The sequence below is a fragment of the Marmota monax genome, unplaced genomic scaffold (genome assembly GCF_021218885.2).
Source record: "Marmota monax isolate L192 unplaced genomic scaffold, Marmota_monax_Labrador192_F-V1.1 WCK01_AAM20220418_F8-fsc00111, whole genome shotgun sequence".
NCBI classification, from domain to species: Eukaryota; Metazoa; Chordata; class Mammalia; order Rodentia; family Sciuridae; genus Marmota; species Marmota monax.
Window position 1 is genome coordinate 4,626,874 of NW_026695067.1, and position 25,986 is coordinate 4,652,859.

General features: G+C 51.6%; 1 protein-coding gene across 1 annotated transcript; it reads right to left on the reverse strand.

Moving 5' to 3' along the window:
- Positions 1-550: 550 nt before the first annotated feature.
- LOC131423552 (coiled-coil domain-containing protein 33-like) lies at positions 551-25,986 on the reverse strand. Its single transcript, XM_058573818.1, has 3 exons — positions 25,677-25,986; positions 24,441-24,805; positions 551-718 (listed from the first exon to the last, which is right to left on the reverse strand). Exons 1-3 carry the CDS (start codon positions 25,984-25,986, stop codon positions 551-553), a joined length of 843 nt encoding a protein of 280 aa, XP_058429801.1.

Sequence of the window (25,986 nt, forward strand, 5' to 3'; positions counted from 1 at the left end):
GTAGTTAAGTGCCCCTAGGTTTAATCCCCAATACCAAAAGAAGAAGAAGAAGAGGAGGAGGAGGAGGAGGGGGAGGGGGAGGAGGAGGAGGAGGAGGAGGAGCCCCCCCATGACAGACATGGCTGGAGAGAAGTAGGAGCCAAGGGGGAGGGTGGTTGTGAAGACCACAATGTCTAGGGCATGGTGGGATAGAGGCCAGGAGAGGCAGACCCTAAGTCTTCTCTGATCAGCACCCCAACTGAGTCCAGCCTAGGCCTCAACATAATAAGGGTCCTGCCAGCCTGAGGTGGAGCTGTGGCCAAGCCTGGCCTGACTGGTTGTGGAATCAAGAGGTGATCCTCTGGGCTGGCGTCCTTCCTTCCCAGCCTTGTATGCCGTTGCAAAGAAGCACACCACGCCTTCATTTTGCAGAACCCAGAGCCCTTGTGCAACTTCTTCTCTGGGTATCACTGCCCCAGTTCTGAACCCTCTGGTGTTTATTATCCAAATATCCTTCCCATAATTTCTGCTCACAGCCCAGCACCACCCCTGCCCCACCTCACCCAGCTACTTACACTACCACATAGGGATATGGTTCAGAGCCATCCTCACAGGAGGGAAGGTTGGTAGCACCATGAAGAGTGACCATGATGGTCTCCATATTAGAGGGAGACAGGTGGCTGTTGTCAGGTTTCGTGCTTTGGGAGGTGTTCAGGGGGTCCTCTGGGCCCTCAGTGACCTGTGGGGAGAGAGTCAGGGCTGAGTGGCCTCTTCTGATATGGCGTCTCCCTTTACTGTCCCCCTATAACCTCTAGCCTCCTTATAGGTCCTCCTTTGGAGGCTGTCTTCCTGTCATTTCCCCTAGCCCAGAAGCACAAGGCAGTTGTCCTTGAAATCGTTTTCTCCCTGCCTCTGTCACATATTCCACATGCCCTTCAGCGCCTCTCTTGCCTCTTCCCCAGCCCTGGATTGTCCCTTCCTGCAGCAGAAGACAGGCTACCTCACTTCTCATATGCAGTCCTACCTCTAAGCCTCTGCTTTTGCAGCTATCTTTCTTTGCTTATGGTTCCTCAACCCCACCTGCTCTCCAGGTCCTAGAGATTGGCCAGTCTTTTCTATAACTTCACCTCAGCCACCTGTCACTTCAGGTCCCTCCTGTGCATAGCACTTTGCAGTTTACAAAGCTTATCCCCATCAGGGAAGTCATCATGGCTTTAGTGGAGATAATGGATGTACTTCTCTCCAGGGAACCCTGCACATGGAGAGGGAGGAGAGGCACTGTCCATGTAACGCCCAGGCCTCCTAGGACAGGTGCCCCAAGCAGACAGGTGCAGGGGCTCAGTGGCTGGATAGCAGGAATTCATGACCCAGAGGAGCACAGTGATGAAAGTTGCTGAGGAGGTAGGGCAACAGTGGCAACTGGGGCAGTCAGGAAAGGCAGTGGGACAGAGGCCTTCAAGGGAGGGCAGGAGAACACCAGAGGTGAAGTCATTTTGAGTCAGAAGACAGAAGGCTGCAGCCTGGGGTGGGGCAGTGAAGTGGGAAGGGGAGGGAAGTTTCTGAGGCCAGAGGAGGCTGTTTGACCACAGAGCAGTGGGAAGGCAGGGAAGGTGGCAGAGCTGGGGATGTCCGTGGTGAATGAACACCGCATGGTGGAGAAGAAAGGGGACTTGAGGCTCCTGTGGTTTGGGGATATCCTGATCCTCCCTCTGTACTGGCTGGTCGCCTGACCTCCATTTCCAGTACCTGGAGTTGACCCAATAGACCCGGTTTAACTCTGGCTAGCCTTCACCTGGCAGGAGGCCACCCATTCCCTTAGTCCCTTCTGCTGATCCATAGCCATATGGAGGGACCTTCATGGCCCTGGGAGAGGAGCCATGGAGCTCTTCAGGTTGGAGGTGGAGCCCTGAGAGGCTGACTTCTTACCTGGAAAGCTCAGCCTGTCAGATCCTGCATTCTAGGGCAGGCCCTGGGGGTGGGGGTGGAGGACAATGTCCTATTAGACTGAGGGAGACTGAGGCCCAGAGAAGAGGGAGGACCTGCTTACTGTGGTGGTTCCTGGTGAGCGCTGCTGGGGCTGTTGGGTTTACCTCATTCTGAGGCTTTCCGCTGTGGGATGCAGGGCAGCTGCGTTCTGAGAGTGGAGCTCCCCATCAGGACATTGAGAGACCAACCTAGTCTGTCGGGGAGTAGACCTGCTGCCACCTTGGGCTGGGGATCCTGGGCATATTGCTATCCTCAGGCACAGGGAAAAGGAAGAACCAAGGCTTGAGGCCCTGCTCAACCCTGAGGAGTTTTAGTGATGTGACTTCATTTGGTTTTTGCCCTGACACAGGTAATGGGGGCTCCATTCTTGGAGTTGCTCAAGCCCCACAGCTTGGAGTCCTCCTTGGTTCCTCTCCTCCTCTCACATCCCTCACCCAGTCCCCCAGCACATCCTGTCAGCCCTACCTTAATCCATCCCTAGAATTGCCCCTTTCCAACCCTTCCCACCATCTCCCTGTGGAGCACTGGGTCCCAAGACACCAGATGTCTGCTCTGGCTCCTCGTTGCTCTTTCCCTTCTGGCCCTCCCCCATTCCCTCCCATCTCACACTGCAGCCGGAGGGAGCCATTACGAATTTAAACCACTCCTTGGCTCATAATCCTGCCCTAGAGTCCTGTCTCTTAGAGCCTTGCAATGGCCTTGTCTTATGCCTGGGTCCCCCACTCACTCTCTCCAGCCACACTGGCTTCCTAGATGTTTCTCACATCCACCAATCTTCCTCCTGCCTGCCAGCCTTTGTCCTGGTTGGGCTACTCTATCCTGATTTTACCCAGGGCTGTCAATCCTGTACCTTGCTCCCGAGTTTCCTTTGGCCTTCCTGGTGTAGGCTGTGTCCTTGCCTAACAAGAGAACTCATTAGAGGGTGAGAATAAGCCCTCTCCCTGCTTCAGCCTCAGGAGAGACCCCTCCCCTTCCTCTGACTGAGGAGGGTACCCTCCCCCCAGCAAGGGGACCTGCCAGCATCTGCAGAGGTGTTGATGAGAGTAACCACCCCCTATTTCCCTGCCAGGCCAGGGAGGAAGGGGAGGGAACCCCCACTAGATGGAGTGGCTGTAGGGGAAGTAGCCACAGACCGCTGCCTCCCCTCCTAGGCCAGACTGCTTGCTTCCCAGTGTTCCATTCTCACTGAGTGTCACTGTGTCACCATCATCAGAACTAGCCTAATCCCCATCAGGTTTGGTCTGCTGGCTTCCAACCAGCTTTGCCTCCAGTTCTCTGAGCCTCAGGGGAATGTCTGGAATGCCACTCTCCTAGTGGTTGATGTGCCTGAGTTTCCTTCAGTGAGGCTCCTAATGTCCCTCCCACCCCTAGATTGAACTTTGTTGCTATGAGGGCCAGGGACTGCTGTAAGCAACTTAGAGCCACAGAAGTGAAGGCCCAGAAGCACAGCAGTGGTCCAATGTCTCACTGACTCCCTGGCAGCCCCAGAGCCCAAGTAGGCCTCTAACCAGGCCCAGGAGTTGTGTTGCCTCTTTCCCTATCCGCTCCATGCCTCCCCTTCAGGAACAGCCTTCCAGGAAATACAGCCTGCAGAGGATTTGGCAGGCACTGCTCATGCTTCACTTCTGGGCATGAGGCCAGCTGCCAGGCTGGCGCCTCCTGGTGAGGCCTGTGGGCATGTGCCCATTGTCAGGCTAGGCCCAGGGCCAGGGAGGCCTGGGGCCAAGGGTGAGGACTCCAGTGGGAATGGTGGGCCAGGGCCTCAACCTTCTGCTTTTTCCTCTTTTCTTCCCACCTCTGGATAGGAATCTGCAGACTTCCTTCCCTCAGAGATGTCTCTGTGTTAGAATCAATGTCCCCTGCATGTCCCCCATTTCTGACCAGTACTGAAGAATTCCCATACTCTCAGATACTTGGGAGGCTGAGGCAAGAGGATCACAAGTTTGAGGCCCATCCCAGTAACTTAGGGAGACACTATTTAAAAATAAAATAAAAGAACTGGGAAGTATAGCTTGGTGGTAGAGTGCCTCTGGGTTCAATCCCCGGTACCAAAAAAAAAAAAAATTCAGGTGTTGGGTCACATATTGGGGAGTGATGTGGGTGATGGTGAACCTCCCAAAGTCTCAGACCACACAGATCTATCTGTGGAGTGAGATGACCCCTGGGAGGGAATTCACTTCCTCTGATTGTCTCCTGCAGCCTAGGAGCAAAACTGGGTGCTCCCTCTTGGCTTCTCAAGCTCACCCTCAGCTCACCCACTCAACACTGCTAGAAGCAGAAATCAGAAGGCCACTTTTCCAGGCAGGGGTTTGCCTCAGTTCCTTCCGAGGTCACACAGCCTATAAATGGCAAGCGGGTACCCGGTATGGAAGCCTGTGGACCCCCAACTACTCCGTGGGGCTCATCCATGGCAGGCTCGAAAGCCACTTGATCCGAGCCTTGGCAGTCCACACAGGCAGACTTGTCCTTAATAAGCCAGGATTATCCAGCAGCTGTCCTAGGAGACCTGCCTATCACTCAGGGCAGTTTGGAATGTGTGTGGCGGGGAGTGGGAGGGATGAGAGGAGGAGGACAGGACCAGCAAAGAAAGAGTTAATGGCCCATTTAATTCAGTTCCCAGGAGTGGGTAGCTTAAATTGGTTCTGGAGGGGAGAGGGAAGGAAGGAGATCTATTCCCCATCCCCATTCCCTCCTCCCTGCCATCCCTCCTCCCAGGAATCTGGGAAGTCACTAGAAGCTCAGAAACCCAGGTTCCCCCTCCAGAAGGCTCCTGTGTCTGGAGAGGCTCTGCTGGGCCCTCAGAGGGGTCCCTGGGCTGGGAGGGTCTGGCTGCCCTCATCTGTCATTTGGGCAAGTTACTAGACTTCAATGGGCCTTTGAATTAAAACCTTTGAATTAAATTTGTGCTCTTTCTGTTTCAGCATCTGAACTTGCCTGGTGTTACCATGGCCAGGGGAAGGAAGATCCTGTTAGAGCAATAAAACCTACTTGGGGAGTGAAACCCCTCCACCAAGGCACCAAGGCTGAGCCAGTGGGGGCAGAGCTGGAACTGGAGCCAGGGTCTGTGTGTCCCCATGATCGGAGGCCTCTGCTCTGCCTAAACCACGTTGCTTTGAATGTGGGGCTCATTCTCTGGACTGTAACCCCTGTAACCTGAGTACTCATTGACAGTAGGGAGAGGTTGTGACATCTGGGGCAAGAAAGCCTTTCAAAAAAAATGACGCAGAGCTGGTGGTATAGCTCAGTGGCAGAGCACGTGTCAGGCCCTGGGTTCCATCCCCAGCTCCAAGCAGGGGAGAAAAGAAGATGACACAAAAGTCAGAAATCATAAAGAATTAAGTTTGGTTATGTTTTTTAAAATCCATACCAATTTTTTTTAATATTTATTTTTTAGTTTTTGGTGGACACAACATCTTTATTTTTTTTATTTTTATGTGGTGCTGAGGATTGAACCCAGCGCCCTGCGCATGCCAGGCAAATGCGATATGAGCCACATCCTCAGCCCAGTATACCAATTTTTTATAATGGCCCCAAATTTACCACAATGCCCCCCCCAAAAAAAAAAGACAAATGGGAAAGTTGCAATAAATAAAAAGGATTAAAATATCTAACACACAAAGCACTGAAATCTATAAATATCATCACAATAGAAGATCTGATCTGGGGATTCACAAAAGAAGGAATATGAATATATAATGCTTTATATACATCATGGACATCCTTGTGGAGGATTCTACCCAGCTATTAAAGTGTTTCTGAGCTGAATGTGGTGGTGCATGCCTGTAATCCCAGCATTTTGGGAGGCTGAGGCAGGAGGATCTTGAGTTCAAAGCCAGCCTTAACAATTTAGTGAGACCCTAAGCAATTTAGTGAGACCTTATCTCAAAATAAAATATAAAAAGAGGGCTAGGGATGTGGCCCAGTGGGCAAGTGCTCCTGGGTTCAATCTCTGGTACTAAAAAATTGATTTTAAAAAATAAAATGTTTCTGAAAGCTACCAATCAAATACAACATCTGGCTCCCTCTCAGGGCTCCCAAACTTCCTGGGTCATTCCAGCTCAGTAGGGCAGGTGGAATCCAGCTGCCTACTTAGGGCTCCAAAGTCAGACCAGCCTTGTGCCTGGTCCTCAGTGTGTGACAATCCAGGGGTTTTAAAGGGGAGGGTGGCATCCAGGAGCTTACACTGAGCTATTGGAGTTCATCGCACTGAGATTCTAGTCCCCTCCTGGCAGGGCTCTGCTGCTTTGCCATAGCTCTTTATTGAATTGTGTCAGACACTGTTCTGAGTGCTTGGCGGGTACAGTAGTAATCAAAGCAGACCCCAAATCCCTTCTCTCAGGGGTTCAAGCTGCCATGCCCTGCAGGGGGCCTGGGCCTCAGGAGGGAGGGCTGGGCAGGGGCAAGATGGGTTGTGGAAGCCACAGGGCATTGGTGCTGCCAGGGATCTTGCAAGAGACGATGGGCCATCTTGGTGGACTCCTTGAGCCTGTGTGGCCCCAGCAACAAGAGGACAGAAGCAAGCAGGTAAGTGCAGTCTGACTCCATAACAGCTGTGAGCACACTGCATTGCAACCTCCACAGGGCCTAAGAGTATAGGACGTCAGCTCGGAAGAGCTGTGGGGACTGCCTTACCCACCCATTTCACAGTTGTGAGAACTGAGGCCCAGAGAAGGGAAATGAACAAAACAAGGGAATATTCAGGTACATGGCCTCTGCCCCCAGTTCTCACCTTTGACTTTTTCCGTACCATCTTCTCAGGATAGGAGTGTTTGTCTTTGTGTAGTGATCTTGAGATTTGGTACCTGGGATGAACAGTCCTGCCCAGACAGCTGGCCTGGGTGCCTTAGAGTCTTTGGGGGTGGTGAAGAGTATGGGGTGTCAATGCCGTCTCTGGGCTGCTATATACCAGCTCTGAGGCTTGGACTGGGGAATGCGGGTGGGTGGGCAGTGGGGCAGGGGTCTGGATCTTTCTCAGTACCAAGAGGTTCTGTGGGTAGAGGAGCCTTGGGGGATCAGGGCCATGGCCAGTTGGTCAGGGGCCCGGGCAATTGACTCTTAGCACCCCCAGGAAGGTGAAGAGAGGGGTGGGTGGCACTCTCTCTGCCCAGACCCAGTTGGGTCACCAGGGCAACACTGTATGACATCACAGGGCAGAGCCAAAGTCATATAGGCCCCTTTGCAGGTACAATGGGGTGGGATCTCGTCTTTCTGGAGCTGTCTTTTCTGCTTCCTGGCATCTAGTTGTCACCTTCCTGCTCTTGGGACCCCAGGGTACCGCACCCTGCAGCAAAGGGGAGCCAGGCCCTGCCCCATAGGGAATTGCAACTTGGTAAAATGGCTACTTCAGTCAAAGAATCTACAGCCACCTGCCTCTTTGGGAACCTATAATCTTCCTTTTGTTTAATAATAATAAACAAAATTCAAGAGGATGGTTTATTTTGGAGGACAGGTGGGAAGAGAGAAGAGAATGGGGAAAGGTGCATAAGTAGATATGTTCTTGGTAACATCATGTTTTTAGACTGAGCGGTCAGGGGTACAGTGGTCTCACCTTCCCACAGTTTCTTTTTTCATAATTTCAGTTAGATGTAGCCAACCACAGTCTGAAGAGACCAAATGAAAAATTCTAGGAAACAATTCATGAATTTTAAACAAATTTTAATGTAGTGTATTGTTATAATTGTTTTATCTTGTTATTACTGTTTTTATTGCTTACTAGGCCTAATTTATAAATTCAATTTTATCATAAACATATACGTATAGAAAAAAACACTGTATATATAGGGTTTGATACAATCCATAGTTTTAGGCATCCACTGAGGGTCTTGGAACATATCCCCATGGATAACAGATGGGGGAACTACTGTATTATTAAAAATAAATTATAATTAAACAAAGAGGGCCATGTATGAACCAACAATGGTACTGAAATATGTAACTATGATTATGGTGAATCAAACTGAGAGCCACACAGAAAAATCATTACAAAGACAACGAGGCTTTTTTATTAAGCCCTGACTGCATGCCGGTTCTACATGTTTTTATTTTTTGTACTGGAGATTGGACCCACAGGTATTCTACTTCCAAGCTATATCCCCAAAACCCCACTTTTTTTTTTTGAGTCAGGTTCTTACTAAATTGCTGAAGGTCTCACTAAGTTGCTGAGATTGACCCTGAACTTATGATCCTCCTGCCTCAGTTTTGCAAGTTGCTGGGATTATAGCAATGTGCCATCACACCTGGTTTCCACATGCTTTTGGAAGGACAAAATGGCAGAATAAAGAGTGACAAGTTGAATCCCATCATCATGTACATCCACAAGAATGAGTTCCTAATTAGAATAAGTTATATTCCATCCTTGTATAATTATATCAAAATGGATTCTACTGTTCTACAGACCTAAAAAAAAATTTAAAAAAAATGAGTGACTAGTATAGATGGAGGGAGGCTGCTTCACAGAGAGGGGAGGTGAAAACTTTGCCTTGAAGGATGATTTGGGGTGCTGGGTGGGGTTTCGAGTTGTTTGGGAGACCTCTGTGGCCTGCCTTAGTATTCTGCCAGCTGTTTGAGGTCCCATGTTGGAGACCTTCCCATCTTCCTTGGTTTAGGGCTCAAGAACAGGACAGGCCTGGCAGTGAGAAGGCAGGGGCTTCCTCTTCTATCCCCCATCCAGAGAGAGAGGCAGGAAGGAGGTGGTTCTCCCCAGTGTAGAGACAGAAAAACTGAGTCCTGGCCTTTGATTAGCATTAGAAAGAACCAGCCGAGGTCACCCAAAGGAAGTCAGGAATCCTACTCCTAGTTTTCTCCCTCTCCGGGGTTGCCAAGGGCGGGGGACCTCCCCTCACCTGAATGGGGTAGCTATGCCACTCCAGCACCCAAAGCTCTGGGCTCTTTCCCAGCTGCCCTACCTAGCTTCTGAGCTTCTGCCACTGGAGCCTAGCCCTGTGCTTTTCTTGCCTGGGAAGAACAAAATACAAGTGGGTGCTGGACTTAGGCCTTTGGCTGCAGAGCGCCAGTAGGCCCTGCACACCCAGCAGCCACCAGCAGGAGGGCCCTGTCACTGCCTTTCAATGATTGTCCATCTCCCTGGACCCAGGAGCCTTGGGACACTGGCTCCTGTGCCTGTCCAACCTCCCCAGCTCTGCTCCCACTGGCCAGTGAGAAGGCCTTAAGGACCACCTGAGCCCCAGCTACCCGCCTTTCTCTTCCCTTCCCCAGTCAGGGGAGCTCCACCCCCCCTAACCCAGGGAAACGTCCCTGCTCCCCAAGTGTCCAGAGGAACTTCTGCTGTACTGCCCAGGGCCCAAGCTTTGATGACTCAGGGTGATTCCAGAGTGAGATGAAGCAGGTAATGATTAATCTTACAGCTAATGGGTAATCCTACTCCCCCATCCCACGCGGTCCCCAAGAGAGAGAACGCATCATTAGGTGGCCAGGGGTTAAACACAGCCATTAGGGAGCCCACCACTCAGGCAGGAGCGAGGCCCTGTGGTTGAATCTGAGGCTGGTTGGAGGGGAAGGAGGGCTCTTGCTTCCTCTTCTGGCTTTGCTCTAGGCTTGCTGGCAGCAAGAGGAGTCTGGTAGATACGTGAGATCCATAGTCATAGATGTGGCTCCTCTTGCCATGTTCCAGGGCCTGGATTCTGAGGAGGCAGCCCTTTGGGCCTAACTGCTCATGCAGCAAGTCCCAGTGAAGCATGTCTCTCTCCCAGAACCCCCAGCTTGCCCTTCCCCTTCCCATCAGTCCTGTCCTGCCCCCATCCCTAGGACTCTCCATTTCTTTCCTCCTTTCACTGACAGCTTAGTTGTTTGAGGTGGGAAATAGGCAGTGTGATTTTGTAGCAAATGATTTTCATATCTGTGTGACTGTGGACAAAACATTAGCCTTCTCTGGACTTCAGTTCCCTCTCTTACACAGTGAGGCCAAGAGCCGAGTGAGACTCCCAGTAAAGCACTTGACACTGACAGTCAAGTACTCCATAGACAGCTTGCTCTTTTCTCAGAGAACCAAGTTCAGACTTGGGACTTGGTTCTCCCCAGCAGACAGGACCCTGAGGAGTGAATAATGTCTGCACGGATGATGACATCTGTGTGCCTCGACCCAATGCTTAAGGCTTCACACCCACCGCAGATATCCCAGCCTGCTGTGCTCCCGGCTTCTGGGCCATTCCCACGGCCATTAACTTTCTCCAGGCAACTCCCTACCAGAAACATCTCCCCCAGTCAATTTATCTGTAGGGTCTCCCTCAAGACCCTTCATCCAAGGAGCCTTCCCTGACCCCTTCATCTCCTGCTCTGAGCAAATGCAGTCCTCTGTCCACAGCAACCCCTGACTGCACCAGTGCTGCTTTGTGACAGCCCTTAATGTGCCATGATATCACTCCTGATATTTAATAGTCACAAGGCAGGAGTATGGGAGCTCTGAAAGTCCCTACCCCTTCCTCAGTTTTTTTGTTTTGACAGTTGTCAACCGAGGCAATTCCCTCAGAGGGTCTCTATGTCCAGCCACTACTTCCCCTTAGCTACTCCCCAGGCCCCAGCAGTATATACAACAGGTGCTCACTTGTTAACTAAACCATGGGCACTTCTGTAAGGGTCCCCTCCTACGACTTCAGCAATGGGTCCATAGCCTGCCTGGCCAGGACGTGCAGGGGCTGCTCACAGCAGCAGTGAAATGGAGGCTCAGAAGTTTCTGCAGAGAGGTTTGGGGCTGGCTTTTCCTTGTGCTTCAACTGGGCTCCTGAGGCCAGCTGAAAGATGGGCATTTGGCTCATTCCTGGGGGCCCCAGTTCTTCCCACACCAAAGAACGTAAGAACAAGATAGTCTGCTTCCCCTACCAAGAGTTCTGATTTTTGAGCAGGTGATCATCGTTGTTGGCACAGTCTGAGTCTCCCTTCCTATTGTCACCTACAGTGCTGGGACCTCTCATTCATACCCTTCCTGTTTTGCCTCCACCCTCCTCTGGGCCCCAGCAGGCTGAGGCAGAGCCACTACCTCAATGGGCTGTGGTTGGGTAGGTTTATGGGAGGTGTCAGCGGAAGCTCCCTCCCATCTGTGGTTTGGCAATGTCCCTCCTGCCAAAGGCCACCCTGCCTAACAGGATGCTCTCCCAAGAAAACTGCTCCTTCAGGCTGTAGTCATGTTTTCTTCTCTTACCCCTTCAGGCTGAAGGGTTCTCTTGTTCTACATAAACCTCACCCTCAACTTTGCAAATAGTTCTTATTAACCCTCCTCCAAATCTCCAGATTCCAGTGCTGCCTTTTTCCTGCTAGGAAGCTAACTGAGGCGGCCACTGTACAGTCCCTTTCTGTGGACCCGAGCTCTCACCTGATGTTCCAGTATTGCCAGTGTCATCCTCACCACAGGTACCTTTGCATACCCCAACATTTAGTGATCACTTACTATGTGCCAGGCGCTGTGCCAAGAGCTCTACCCACACTGTCTCAATCTAATACACTTTCTGGGAGTAATCGCTGTTACTGCCTTTTACAAGTGAGAATACAGATGCTGGGAGGAAGGAGACTTGCCTAGGGTCACCCAGCTTTGAAGCTGCAGGTCTGAGATTGAATCCAGGCTTTCTGACTGAAGTCTGTGAACATGGCCACCAGACCATGCTACCTTTTCCTTTCATGCTGGGAAAAGGAGTTGCATGTCTTTCTCTCCTGAAACTGGGGCAATGGGGCAACACAGGCAAGGTCAAGTCCAGAGACAAAAACACCTATCTTTCTTCCCTGGCTCCTTCCTTTTCTTTTTGGTGCTGGGAATCAAACCCAGGGCCTTGCACATGTGACCAGGTGCTCCATCCCTGAGCTGTGCTCCCAGCCCACCTGTTTTTGTTTGTTTGTTTGCTTTTGGTATCAGGGATCAAACCCAGGAGCACTTAACCACTGACACACATCTCCAGCCCTTTTTTAAAAAAATTATTCTAATTAGGTATATATGATAGCAGAATGCATTTTGATTCATTGTACACAATTGCAGCACAACTTTTTATTTCTCTGATTGTACCCGACATAGCGTCACACCATATGTGCAGTCATACATGTACCTAGGGTAATGATATCCATCTCATTCCACCATCTTTCCTGCCCGCCTACCCCCTCCCTTCTCTCCCTCCCCTTTGCCAATCATAGTTTCACCATTTTTCCCATGCTTCCCCTGATTATGGATCAGCATTCACTTATCAGAGAGAACATCAGGCTTTGGTTTTTTGAGATTGACTTACTTCGCTTAGCATGATGTTCTCCAGCTCCATCCATTTACCCGCAAATGCCATAATTTTATTCTCTTTTAATGCTGAGTAATATTCCATTGTGTATATATACCACAGTTTCTTTATCCATTCATTTATTGAAGGGCATCTAATTTGCTTCTACAGTTTAGTATTGTGAATTGAACTGCTATAAGCATTAATGTGGCTGTGTTCCCATTCCTTTTTTATATTTTGAGACAGGGTCTCTCCAAGTTTCTTAGGGACTTGTTAAGTTGCTGGGGCTGCTTTTGAACTTGCAATCCTCCTGCTTCAGTCTTCTGTGCCACTGGGATTACAGGCACGAGCCTCTGTGCCTTGCTCTACCTGTCCTTTTGAATGAGGCCATACAGAGGGCTCTATAATCATATAGCCCAGATACTGATTGTAGAGAAGAGCATGGAGGCAGGTTTTAGAGCCTCAACTGGGGAGGCCACTGTAAGTAGGGAAGGAGCCGGGTATCCCTCACAAATGGTCATTTGGATCCTGAAGGCTGGTGTGTCAGGACACCCCAGCTGTGACTGGAAGCACTCATGGTGGCTCACTCCCAGTTCTAGCCAAGCCCTTGGGTGCAGGCTGTTGTCTTAGGGCCTGTGGGCTGCGTGCACTGTGGTGGGATTCTGGGGGGGCCCTGGGAGCTGCTTCCCACCCTTCCCCCAGTTCCTTATGGTACAGAAAATTGCTACTGGGCTAAATCCATGTGTGTCCCCATTTTGTCACAGACCCTATGGTGGTCCTGACCTTGTCTTATGACTCCTGTCCCAATCCCCTGGACAGCAAAAATCTGGGCAGCAAAAACAGCAGGACACCTTGGAACCCAATCTTCACTGCAGGGAGCTGACACTTGACACTTTGGATCCTCCAGTTCCTCACCTACCAAGTGGATCTGCAGAGTGGATCAAGGACTAGATGAGAGAAGGAAGCCCAGCGCAGAGCAGGCAGCCCCCAGAGCTTTCCCTCACGCTCACAGCAAAATGGAGCGAACATGGGGCCCCCTCAGCTGGGGAGCTTTGGTGACAGGAGACTTGGGGGTGATGTTAAAGGCCCCAGGGTTCTCGTTGTTGGTCAGCACTGTTTCCATCTGCTTATCAGGCACGTTTATTGATCGCCCTGTTGAAGGATTCCTCTCAGTGTTTGGTAACCAGAGCTCTCGTTTGAGGCCACCCAGGTCCCACCATCAATTCATAAATCACTTTGCTGAAGATGCAACGTGACTTTTGGACATTTTTCTTTTAAAAAAATCAATAACTCATTAACAAGGGGCTGAATAAAGGGGTAAGCGATGAAGCTGCCCACTATTCCCTACCATCAGGATGGGGCAGAAGTGGTACCTGCCAAGGTTGGGGGGCCCACTCAGGGCAGCAAGCCTCAACCAGTCTCCAGGAAATCTGTGTCCCCCTCACCCTGACTCTGCCAAACCACAAATCTGTTCAAGTCTTTCCTCTGCTTCAATTAACAGTTTAGCAGAGCCCTGAGTTCTAGGGAGACCCCTGCAGGCCTCTGGTCTGCTCCCAGGGAACCTCTCTGTCGGCTTGCCCATCCCTGCCTTACACCTTCACTTTAGTCCCATGACACTCCTGTGGTCCCCCCAAGAGAAAGGTGGTCTCTCCAGGTTTGGGGACTTCAGATACCTTCATGTACCTACACTGTCCTCCCCCAGCCAGCCTGAATAATTGATGGTTCTTCTTCAAGACACAAAGAGCACAACCTCCAGCAAACCTTCCCTGAAAGCTCCCCCCACTGCCTCCACCCCCACCCCCACCCCAGGACATCAGATCCACAATCCCTGGGCCTCCCCTGGATCATGACCCACTATGGACTTCTCAGACAGGGTCTCTTTCCTTAGGGGACAGAGACCATACCTGGGAGTTGCTGTGTCTCTAGGACTCAGTATGTGGCTTGGCACAGGGCTGGTACCAAGGGGGTACTTATTGAATGAATGGAACATCAAGTTGGCATTTCTCCTCTCTGCTACTCTAGCCAGGGACAGTGATGCCTGCACCCCCATACCTTCCCTTCTCTAGGGTGCAAGCCTTCAGTGCCTCTCCCCCTACAAAGGTGTGAATAGTTGGTGTATGTGAACCTCATGATAGCAGCTAATAATTTAACAATTAGTGAGCCCTTAGTCGGTGCAGATGCTACTCATGTTAGACCTTGAAACTACGACCCAAGATAGTTACTACTATAGTTCCCACTTTAAAGACAAGAAAACTGAGAACCAGGAGCAAAAGAGATCAGCTTTAGAACCAGGCTTGTGTTCCTTATCACAGTGCTGTTCCATAATGAAGTGCTTGTGGGGAGCTTGGGGTTGAATGGCGGACAGCCCTAGCACCCCACCCACGGACGGGGCCCCAGGGTTGGCTCTGCAGCCAGGAGAACCAGTAGGTCTGGAGGGCTCCAATTACAGGAAACTTCTTATTCAGGCCAACTCGGCCTGGGATCCCTCTCTCAGATTCTCTGCTCAGTTTGGCCACCCTAGCCTGAACCGCCATCTCTACCATAGAGCAGAGCCTCTGGCCCTAATCTCATTTGAGGCCATGAAATCGCATTTGCAGCGTATTAATGCAGCGTGGAGCTGGCCTGGCCCTGCCTGTCTCCTGGAAGAGAGAGGAGCCTGGAAAGCAATCTCGCAGGGAGGCATCTCCAGGAACACCCGCAGACAAAAAGCAATTATGCTTTAAAAGGAGGATTAAAATAATGTCTACTCCCTCCCAAACACGTGCCCACCCGAGGGCCTCAGCTTCATTTGGTCCAGTGATGGTTCAGGGCTAGCTTCCTGCTGGGGTGAGGGATGGGGGTCCCCATGACTCGGCCTTCATCTGCTCCAGCAAACCACCTCCTTCAAGTTCCCCAAAGAAGCCATGTTTTCTCAAGCCTGAGTCCTGGCCTGGCTGTCCACTTCCCTAGAGCAGCCTCAATCCTGTGACTCTGACAAGCTGCCATTTACCTGCCCAGCCCCTTTGTTGAGCATTTGCTCTATTATTTAAATACAATTCAACACTCCTATCAGGGGAGGGCTGTTATTACTCCCACTCTAGAGATGAGAAAAGAAGGTGCAGAGAGGGTAAGTTCCAGAGCTAGAAGGCGACAAAACAGAGAAACTAGATTTTTTCACTGCTCTCTTCCCTGCCTTCCTGTCCTGACTCAAATATAGCTGGCCCTCCAAATCTGTGAGTTCCAAATCTGCTGATTTAAGGAACCCTGGATCAAACATATTTGGAAGCCAAGTAAGGCAGCCTGTGCTTGTAATCCCAGTGACTCAGGAGCCTGAGGCAACAGGATTGCAAATATGAGGCCAGTCTTAGCAATTTAACAAGACCCCAAGTAACTTAGTGAGACCCTATCTCAAAATTTTAAAAAGGGCAGGGCTGGGGGACTAGAGATGTGGCTCAGTAGCAAAGTGCCCCTGGGTTCAATTCCTAATATATATATATATATATGTATTTGGGAAAAAAATTCTGTCTGAAGCTGGGGGTATAGCTCATTGGTACAGCACATGCTTAGCATGCATGAGGAGGCACTGGGTCTGATTCCCAGTATTTGCAAAAAAATAAAGAAAAAAAAGTCATGCTTGTACTGAACATTTTTACAGACATTTTTTTCTTGTCATTATTCCCTAAAGAATACAGTACAACAACTATTTACATAACATTTACATTGTTCCAGGCATTATAAATAACCTAGAGATGATTTAAAGTATTCAGGAGAGTTGAGCTTAGTGGTGTACACCTGTAATCCCAGACAGGGGAAGCTGAGGCAAGGGAATCACAATTCCAAAGTCAGCTTCAGTCACTTCATGAGACCCTGTCTCTAAATAAGTAAATAAATAAATAAAGTGTATGGGAGGATTGTGTAGACTATATGCAAATACTGCACCATTTTACATAAGGGACTTGAGCACTTTGTACATTTTACATAAGGGACTTTGGTATCTGAAACCAATCCCCCAGGGTCTAAGGGGCAACTGTATTAGCCACCCCCTCATCTGTGACTTTAGCCTCCACAGGGTGGGTCCAGCTGGGTCCGTCCTATACCCAAGCAACTGCATGGTCTCACTATAATGCTCTTGTCTTCTTGGGAGCTCTGAGAGGCCAGGTCTGGCACAGATTCAGTGCCCAACAAACATACTCCTGGAAGAATTCCATAATAGCTCCCTGTAGTGGGGTAGGGATGTATGGCCATTTCTGTCTCCAAGGCTAAGCCCAGGGAGCTTTTGAGGCTGTCTGTGTTCTGGAAATTGTTAGGAAGTTGTCCCTCTCCTCCAAGAAGCCCTCCTGGACTGCAGTGAGGCTAGTACATTATCCAAGTCTCACAACCACGTATCAAAGCAGACCCCATTACCCACTTCCTATGGATGAGAATACAGTGGGTCAGAGAAGTAAAATGACAAGTGCAGAAAAACCTAGTTCAAGGCAGAGCAGGAGCCTCAATTCAAGCTGGTCTAAAGTTTGGCCACTGTACCTTTGTGGCTGTGACTCACTGTCATGCCTCCAATAGGGGCTAAGAGTTTGTTTCTGGGAGGCATTTATAGAAATCTTCTTTCTAAGTGCCAGCTATAGTGGGTGGGGTGCCCTGGACCCTGAGCCATCGATAGTACCCCAGCCTTGCTCCCAGACCACCCAGTGCAATGAGAACTCATTGTGGGGGTCAGTGGACATGGAGTAACCTATTTTGGCTGGTCTTAGTGTGATTTGGGGGCCAGGAAGAAACCTGCTCCTATGAACTGCTTCCTCATGCTCCTGTCCAGAAAGAGTCCAGAAAGTGTTCAGTGACTTATTCCAATGGCTTAAGGAACTGCTTGTAAGGTGTGAGTTTCCCTGGGGAGGGATGCAGCAAATCATTCCCTCCTGTGTGCTGGTTACAAGATCAAAAAGACCAAAACATGCGCGGAGACCTGGTTTCCAGCCCGGCCTTCCTGCTGGAATCAAGGAGACGCTTTGGGCAAGTCTTTTACCTCCTCTAGTGGCTCAGTTCCTGTTCCAGCAAACGGCTTCCCTGTCCACCTCCCAGACTGAGGTGGGCTTTGTGGGCATTCAGTGAGTTCTGCCTTTGCCAGCCTGGCTCAGAGAAACCTCCCCAGTCAAGGCGATAACACAGAACACAGAGCCCTCAGAGATGGCACTTACTGTCCAGTTCCTTGGCATCCCTACTAACTTCCCCCACCCCATGAAAATACGGTTTACTTCCTGCTTTCCCCCTACTTGTTTGTCCCCTGCACCCCTCCGTATTCCTGCCCCTACCCACTTGCCTACATTGTCCTCAGCACTAGAAACCCTCCATCCTGCTGGAATCCCACTGTCCTGAGGGCAGGGCTCAACGGTCTCCCTGACTTGTGTGGGGTGGGCTTTAATATACCATGTCACTTCCTACCCACTTCCTCACCTGAGCCTCACTGCCTCCTTCTCAGGAGGTACTACTTGGCTCATTCGTTGTAAGGATGAGGAATTTGTGACCCTGGGAGGTGGGTGACTTGCAGAGTCTCAGTGCTCAGATGCAACTGGGATATGAGGTTCTAAGCCAAAGCCTCCTGATTCCCAGGCAGGACTGTTTCCCTATAGCAGACTGTGTCCTTGATGACCACCCACCTTGTCCCAGTGGGCTTGAAAGTCATTGTTCTCCACCTCCCCCCCCCCCCCCCCCGTTTCCTCCCCTGTCCAGCCTGGCAGCTCCCCAAGGGCAGGGCATACAGCAACCTAATCTACTGCTTGGGAGAGTGAATAGGTGAATGAATGAAGAAAGGAAAGAGGCAGGGAGGCAGGGAGGTCCCCTTCTGCTAGGGGAGGATGAACCATGGGGGCCCAGGGCCGGCTGTCAGATCCAGATGGGAAAGGGTATCCCACAGGTATCCTCCCCTATCCCAGGAGGGGGCTGCTCCCTGCTGGCCTCAGCTGCCCCTGACTCTGGGACTCTGCAGAACCAGCTTGGTCTGCTGGGCTGATCTCTAGCAGGCCAACCTCAGCAGGGCCAGGGTGGCAGACAGGGGCTATCAGTTTTCCTTCCCTGCTGCCCTCCCCCATCTGCTGTCAGAGTTGTATTAAAGATGGGTTTCTCATGGAGTTTTAATCTCACCTCATACATCACAAATGCCATGTCCCTGACACCTCTTACTCATTTGGAGGACTGCAGGGGGGCGGGTTGTGTAGAGATGAAGTGAGGAGGGTCTCCAGGATGCACAGGTCTGGGCGGGGGAGGATATGTACTGCCCATGTGTGTTCTTCAGTGTGTTGGTGGGAATCTATCTTTGTGAAGAGGAGGGTCTCTGCATGTCTAGGATGTGGCGGGTCTGTGTGTGCTCACATACATGTGTTGCATGTCTAAGCACCTGTGAGGGTGGCTGTGTTCCAGGGTTAGGGACATATCCATCTTCTAAGGATGTAAGAACCAGAAAAGGTCACCATAACTGGGTCCTCCTGCACTTCGTTCCTCTTCCTTCACTGTAAAGGTGACTTCTGGATATAAGATGCCCCCCCTCTACACTTCTGTCCCCTGGAGCTTGCTCATTGGGGTTGGGCTCACTGGGAGGATAGAGGCAGGAGTCACTTCCTCTGCATCTCTCCCCACACCACCACACCAAGCACACATCTCTCTCCATCTCTCTCTCTCTCTCTCTCTCTCTCTCTCTCTCTCTCTCTCACACACACACACACACACACACACACACACACACACAGTCCTCCAGGTGGAGCCAGTGTCAGCACCCCCCCCCTGGGGTGGGGGAAGAGGGAAGGAAAGCTGGGGGAGGGGGAGCAGGGCCATCTGGTGTGTTCCTTACAACAATCTGCTAAAGGAGCCACTTCCCAGACTAGCACCCAGGCTGGCCTTCTCTACTCTGAGCCTGGTATCTGGCCTAGAGATAGCGCATCTCACAAATTTGTGACGCCCTTCCCCACCTGGGCAAGAAGGAGCAAACCTATTTTCTAGATGCAGAAACTGAGGAGGCTCAAACCCATCTGCCTTGCCCAACACACCTCCCAACTTCCTCATTACTAGAGTGGCAAAGGCAAAAATTCATTAAATACATCCTGCAGGGCAGGGCTAACTCTAACTCATTAAATCTTCTCAGTCATAGAGGACAATAGGAATTGCTGTCACCCATTGTACAGATGTGGAAGTGAGGGAGTTGCTACTTGCATATGGTAAAACACCTACTAAATAAACTGGCTTGAGCAATGGTATAAATAAGAGACTTCTTTAAGTCCCATCTAGGATACACACCCAGGACTCCTGGGGTCTCTGGAGGACTCCCTTGGCAGAAAAGTGTTTAGTGCACTCAGAGGAGGAAGAGGAGCCGGCAGGAGGCCAGCAGGGTAATGTGGAGCATTTGGCCCCTGGCCTCTCCTCCTGAGGTTGGGGTGACTGGAAGTGCCCACGCTCCCCAGGGCTAGTATTGGCCTGCTCTGCTCCTTCTGCCAGCCTCAGTCAACCTTCCACCACAGTGACAGGTCTGCACCCCTCCCTGCGTGGGTGACAGTACTCTCTGAGAACGCCTTGACAGTGTCTTTGTTCCTCTGAAATAAAAGAAAATCGAGCTACAAAGGGAAACCTCAGGTAGCTTTTAACGGGCTCAGCTGCCTGGGGCAGAGTGTGTTCAAGCTGGAGGCAGTTGTCTCGGGAGCAGAAGGGGGAGCCGCCTGCAGCCCCCAGCCGCCCCCTTCTCAGGGGGGAGCCCCCACAATCACGTTCACTCAAAGAAAAGGCTCTTTCAAAGAGTGGCAAAGGAGAAAATCAATGAAAATTGATAGAGAAATGTAAAGCAGCTGTCTGCTGTGTGTATGTGTGTGTGTATGTGTGTGTGTGTGTGTGTGTGCATGTGCCCGCAAGTGCAACATGCGCGTGCACACGCATGTGCCTGCTTGTGAGGGCACAGCCTGAGCAGAACATGCACCCTAGACCCTGGATGAATGCTGACCTGCTTAGGGCTCAAGACCAAGGAAGGTGGGGGCTGGGAGTTGATGCCTGGCACATGCCAGTGGAGGGGTCCTGGTGGCTGGGGGGAGGGGCGGCAGCCGAGTCTCTAACTCGAGTTAAGAGAGAGATTAATATATTCAATCTGCTCCAGGGTAATTGAGGGAACAATTGGAGTGTTTTTCTAAAGCCTATAAAACTGCCTCATTTGCAAGGAGGGGCCGCGGGGCTGCAGGTCCTCATATTTAATGGAGGCAGGAAGAGCAGAGGAGGGGAGGCTTTGGGGTCCCAGCATGAGGGACTGGGGGGGGGGTGGGCATCAGCCCGAGAGGGGACTGGCAGTCCTGGTCCAAGCGGCTTTCACCTTCTTCAGTTCCTGCCACTTTGTTGGTTAGCTGCCCAAGCAGTGTTTGGGAGCCTGTTTCCCGACCTGTGAAATGGGCCTGGAGCAGCTGAAGGGAGGCTGCTCAAGACCCGGGAAGCCAGCCCACAAAAGGGCTGGCACCGGGGTGAAGGGGCACGAACAAAGAGGTGCCCGTCTCCCCAAGCCAGGCCAGTCCCCTGAGATTCAACGGGCAGTAAAGAGTAAAGTTAATGAAATCCGCATTGTGCGCCCCTCCCGGCTTGAACCATTTTAGTCTCCAGGGCAATAGAAATAGCTTAGGCAATAGCGAGCAATAAAAGACATAATGAATTTAAAAGCAGAGCAGAGACTGGAGAGTGAGGACTCTGCAGTGCTCTGGCCGGGAGGCGGGAGGGTGCCTGGGGTGGGGAAAGTGCAGGCCTGGAGCTCCCGCCAGAATCTAGACTGGGACCGACAGGCAGGATGGGGGATGGGGACAGGGAGGAACAAAGGGAGGACATCCGACACCGACACCGAGGTGTAGGGACCGAGGGCAGAGGGGACTCTAGGCAAGCCACTAACAGCTCCGTGGCTGTTCTCCGTTCCCCTCCATTTCTCCTTAATGAAAGTGCCCCAGCCTGTGGACGCCAAATCCACAATCAGAATTCACAGGCTTAGAGCCAGGTGCTTGGCATTTGGTGATTGCTTTATTAGCTTTTTCTTTCATTTTTCCCCTCTGGGGGCTGGGGAAAGGTGTTTTAAATGGAAAGAGTAAAAAGAAAGCAAGAAAAAAAAAAAACCCTTGAAAGTGCCATTTAAAACGCTCTTGGAAAACCCAATTGCTTCCATGAAACAAAACTGCAATTGTTTGAAAGAGGTAACTGCTGGGGGAGGGAGCCCACCACGCCCTTGCTCTCCTCCTCCCTCTGAGCCTGGAATCTAGAGCTCCCAGCCATGTGGGAGGAAGCTTGGGGCCTCCAAGGTTCAACACTGATTGAGCCGCTAGGAAGGCTCCCAGAGCTAAGAACAGGGAATTTTTAAATTCATGTTTTCAGATATTTTATCCCTGGGAATTTCCAGTCCAAAGTTTCCCTCTTAAACAGCTCTGCCCCAGGGAAGTAGTCCTTGAAACTTCAGAGATCTTAGGAGACGGGAGTGAGGTTTCTGGAGGGTCAGCCTAATGGTTCCAAGCTCAAAGCTGCTGTGGCCTCCCCAGGTCCTCCCACAGAGGTCATTTGCCCTCCCAGGAGTTCAGCAGAGTCACCTCTGATGGCCCCTTGATCAAGCCTCCCCTGCATCTTCCTGCTGTTTCCTGAGGCTGGAGCACCCACTCTGCCCAGTGCAGGCCACCTCCTTGTGGTCTTATAACTCCCCCTTACCATTGGACAAGGAGGGGCAGGGTATGGGGTGGCCTGATAGTCTCAAAGCTGCCAAGAGATGACAGTGGGCAGTGTCAGGGAGTGGGCTGCGTGGAGGGTTGGGGTGGAGGCTCCACCCACTCAGGAAGCACCATGTGCCTATGGCTGGCAGGGAACCTGGAGTGGTTGCCCTTCCATGCTGAGAACCCTTGGTAGCCCCTGCTAGCAAACACCCAGTGCCCTCTGGTGGGTCAGGGGTCCTAGGAGTGATCTTCATCCTAGCATATGATTGTTTCACACTGAAAATATTTAAGGGGATAGTCCTTCTTAGCCCTACATTCCTGTGGTTATTTAGGGCCCAGTAACCTGTTGGGGCTGAAAAACAAAGTGATTCTGCTTCAGTCAGTCCTTGAAGTAGGCCCTGGTCACCTACTGAACCCTGCCTCTGTTCCCTACTTATCCTTGAGCATCCTAATCATGGCTTTCCCAATCGCCTGCACTTCATGCCTCCCTCTACCCCCACTCCACTGCCCAATGGCAAACACTATGCAAATTAGAGAACAACTTGTGAGCCTACAATACAGTCCTAAATCAAATAAATAGAGTCAACTGTTGAAATGCCTAGTGCAGACAGGACTGAGAGTAGCCTGAAAGGGATGAAACCAATTCTGGGAAAGCTTCCTGGAGGAGGTGGCCTTGAATTTAGATTTTGTATCTGGAGCCCAGAAATCCATTCCTAGACTTGACCTGAACATTGCTGAGGTTGGGCTACATCCCAAGAATGCAATCTTCTCCTGTCATCTCTAGCCTTCCTGCTTCAGGCCTTTCCTCCTGTTGTCCCTGCCCTCCCAATTCCGGCTCCATTTCTCTTCAACTGAGAACCAAAGAGAGCTGAGCGAAATCTTCCCCTCCTGGGCTTCCTTGTCCTTATTCACAAATTGGGGAATGCAGGGAAGAGTGTGAGGTTTTGTGGGCCCCTGTGGTTCCGGGTCACATCCACTTCCCTAGGGAGGTGGCACAGGTCCAAAGGACAACATGGGTCCCACTGAGCCTGGTCTTGATGCCGCCTTTCCAACTGTGTCTGAGCCTTCAAGAGGCAACACCAGAAAGATGCCTGTCTTCCTCCCTCTCAAGGGCTGGGCTGGACCGAGTTTGCCTGACTAAAAGCACAGCCCTCTATTCTCAAAGGACCCTCCATTGTCTGTTCCCGTGGGCTTCTGTGCTGTTGTTAGGCCTGTGATTGCTGACCCCCTGGAGGGGGCGATTTCCCTCTCCCTCGAAAACCATTTTCTTGTCTTGGTAGAAGCAGACATCTGACACTTTAAGAGGGAGTGTGGCGCAGAGATGATGGCTTTAAATAACAGAAATTAGAGCTGCTGAGTCTGTCACAGCCATCGGACCAGCCCCTTCCCCCAGCAGCCCCACCCTCCCTCACCGTGCATTTCAAACAGCAGCCTGGCCTGTGGCTCCCGGCTGGGTGTGACCAAGCCATGCTGGGACCTGGTGAGCAGGGATCAGCCTGTCCCAGAGCTCAGAGTCTCCTAAAAGCCTAGTCCTGCGATAGAACATAGGACGGAAGGGCCAGGGCCCAGGCTGTGAAGTCAGGGAATTTACAATCTGAGGGAACAGAAAGTTCCCTAGGAATCCAGGTGACACCCATCTCATTTTACAAGCTCAGCACACAGCACAGAGCTGGGGGTACAGCGAGGAGTCAAAAGGGTGAATGAAGGGACAGAGCCAGAGTGGGCCATGTTAACAGCCTGGAGCCCTGGACAAGAGAGGTTGGTCCCTGGGTCCCTGGTTTGCACTTCCTACTCACTCTGCCAAAGCCACAGTCCCCTCTTGTCTTTCTATACACACCCTCCAGTGGCTTCCCATTGCCTTCCAAATTGACAAATTCCACCTCTGCTCTTCTGCCACTACCCTCCATTTGCTCCAGTTTATCCCATCCACCAGCCCTCTTCCAGCCAGACTTGGTCCATTACCCAGGCTCTGCTCAGCACCATACCAGGGCAGTGGGGGAGAGAGGTGATGCAGGAGAGCCCCCACACCTTAAGGACCCACCTAGCTTTGGGTTCAATATATCACTGTGTACTAAGGTCTCAGGAATGTTGTTGGCATTAAATGGAATCAAGTAACCTTGAGCCTTGGTACCTCGCCCTGTGAAATGGGCTACCATTTACTCTACTGGTTTTTCAGTGCTGGCTGTGAGGCCTTCCAGACATGCTGCCTGTCTGTGGAAGTGGGAAACCCTCCTGTGCTCAGTTAAGGACTAGATACCCTCGCCTGGGCCTGAGGCTGCCAGGGTCCTGGTTCAGGGCTGAGCCTCTCCTGGTCACAGTGGGAGCTGGAGGAACTTGAAGGTGAGCCCACAGAGGAGATTAAAGTGAGAGTTCCCTGGCGAGGTCTCAGGGAACACTAACACACTAGGCAAAAGAATCCCCACCCTGCTGTGTCCCTGCTTTGTGTGGCCTTGGTTCCATCTATTTTTTTTTTTTGGTCTGTCCCTTTAAGCTGAGACTCCTGGTCCATCCTCAGACTGCTGATTACCAGAACTGAAGGAGGCAGCCTTGGGAGGCTTTGCTGCTCTGCCCAATGATCTGGGACCCAGAAAGCACCCACCTGCAGCCTGGGAAGTCCGGGCTCTGGATTTGGTGCCATGGGTTCTGGTTGTCTGTGTGCCGGAGGACAGTTGGAAGCAGGAGGCTGAGGGGCCCGGTGCACATGGAAGGCCACGCTGTAGGCCAGTCCCCCACAGTGGCGGACAGTGGGGTCCTCACTGGCCCGGAGCAGAGGCAGGTTGCCACGGTAGCGGTACAGGTCCTCGTGCTCCCTCGCCTCCAGGTTCATGCGGGGTTGGTCTGGCCGTGGGTAGATGGGGAAGATGGCCTGGCCCACCCGCTGGACTGCCTGTCCTGAGGTGCCCTCCAGCCGCAGCGCCTCCACACGCAGCCGCGCATCATGGTGCCCATCATTCTTGCAGAACCCTGGGTGGGAAATATGGGATTTGACTGTGGTCTCTAGGGTCTCTCTCTACAGTGGGTGAGAAGGACAAGCAGGGACCCAGGACAGCCTGGGCTGGCTAGCTGTTGAGTCAAAGCCCATCAGGCTTGGTGAAGTTTTCCCTGGGGGGTGAGCCCCCTCTCAGGTCCCTACCTGTAGCTCCTCCCTTTACCCATGCTGGGTACCTGGCCCCTAGAGGGAGGAAGGGAGGGCTCTTCGCCTACGGGGCCATCGTGGGCCCTGAAACCACCTTGCCCCAAGGAAGAGTTCAACCTGTCCCCAATTCTGGTCACCTAAAGTCTGGGACTTGGTTTTCTCCTTCCCTCAAGTCTCTCTTCTACTGAGAAGCTGTCCTGGGTGGCCTCACAACCTAGGCATGGATCTTTTTCTCCCTTTCGCTTTTTTAGTCATTCTCTAAGATTCCTGCCTCTCTTTACCTGGTCTGGAAGCTTCTAGAAGGCAAGATCTGGGTCTCCTTATCCCTGTTCATCCGCCATACCCACAGCTAAGTGATGCTCAGAGGTTCTAGGGTTACTCGCTGTAATGTTCACTACCCAAGACCGGATCCAAACCTACCTTGGGCTAGTGCTTTTAAATTCACACCTGCCCCTCCTTTTCCTCCTCACCTTACCCTATAGGAATAATACCAGCATCCTGAGTCATACTGAAGGAGACAGAGCCTCATAGAGGGCCAGTATCCCCAAGGCCACATGGGCCAAGATTTGTAGTTTAGTCTGAGGATCTGCACACCCCTCCCAGCACTCCTGAGCTTTCCTAGGGTCCCTGGAAGGGGCTGGGGGAGAAGCCCAGGGACCTCCTCTGCCTCCCACTCCCCCTCCCACTCCCACATTGTACCTTTGGGCAAAGTAAAGATAAATTTGTTCCTGGGGAGGGTGAGGCTTTGGCCAGGATCCTGCTGCTCAATGACATCAGTGACAGCAGAGCAGGCTTGGAGGGGGTCCCCATCATTCACCTGCAACTGTACCCCATCTCCAGAGCCTGCCAGCAGTGGGTTCTCAGCTGACAGCCGCAGGGCATATCTGCCTTTCTCGTTAAATCCCACACTCAAGACCTCGAACTCCAGGTCCAGTGTCTTTTCTTCAGCCTTCAGCCTCTGGCTTGTCAAGGATGCAGGGAGCCAGGGTTCAGGCCCACTAAAAGCCAT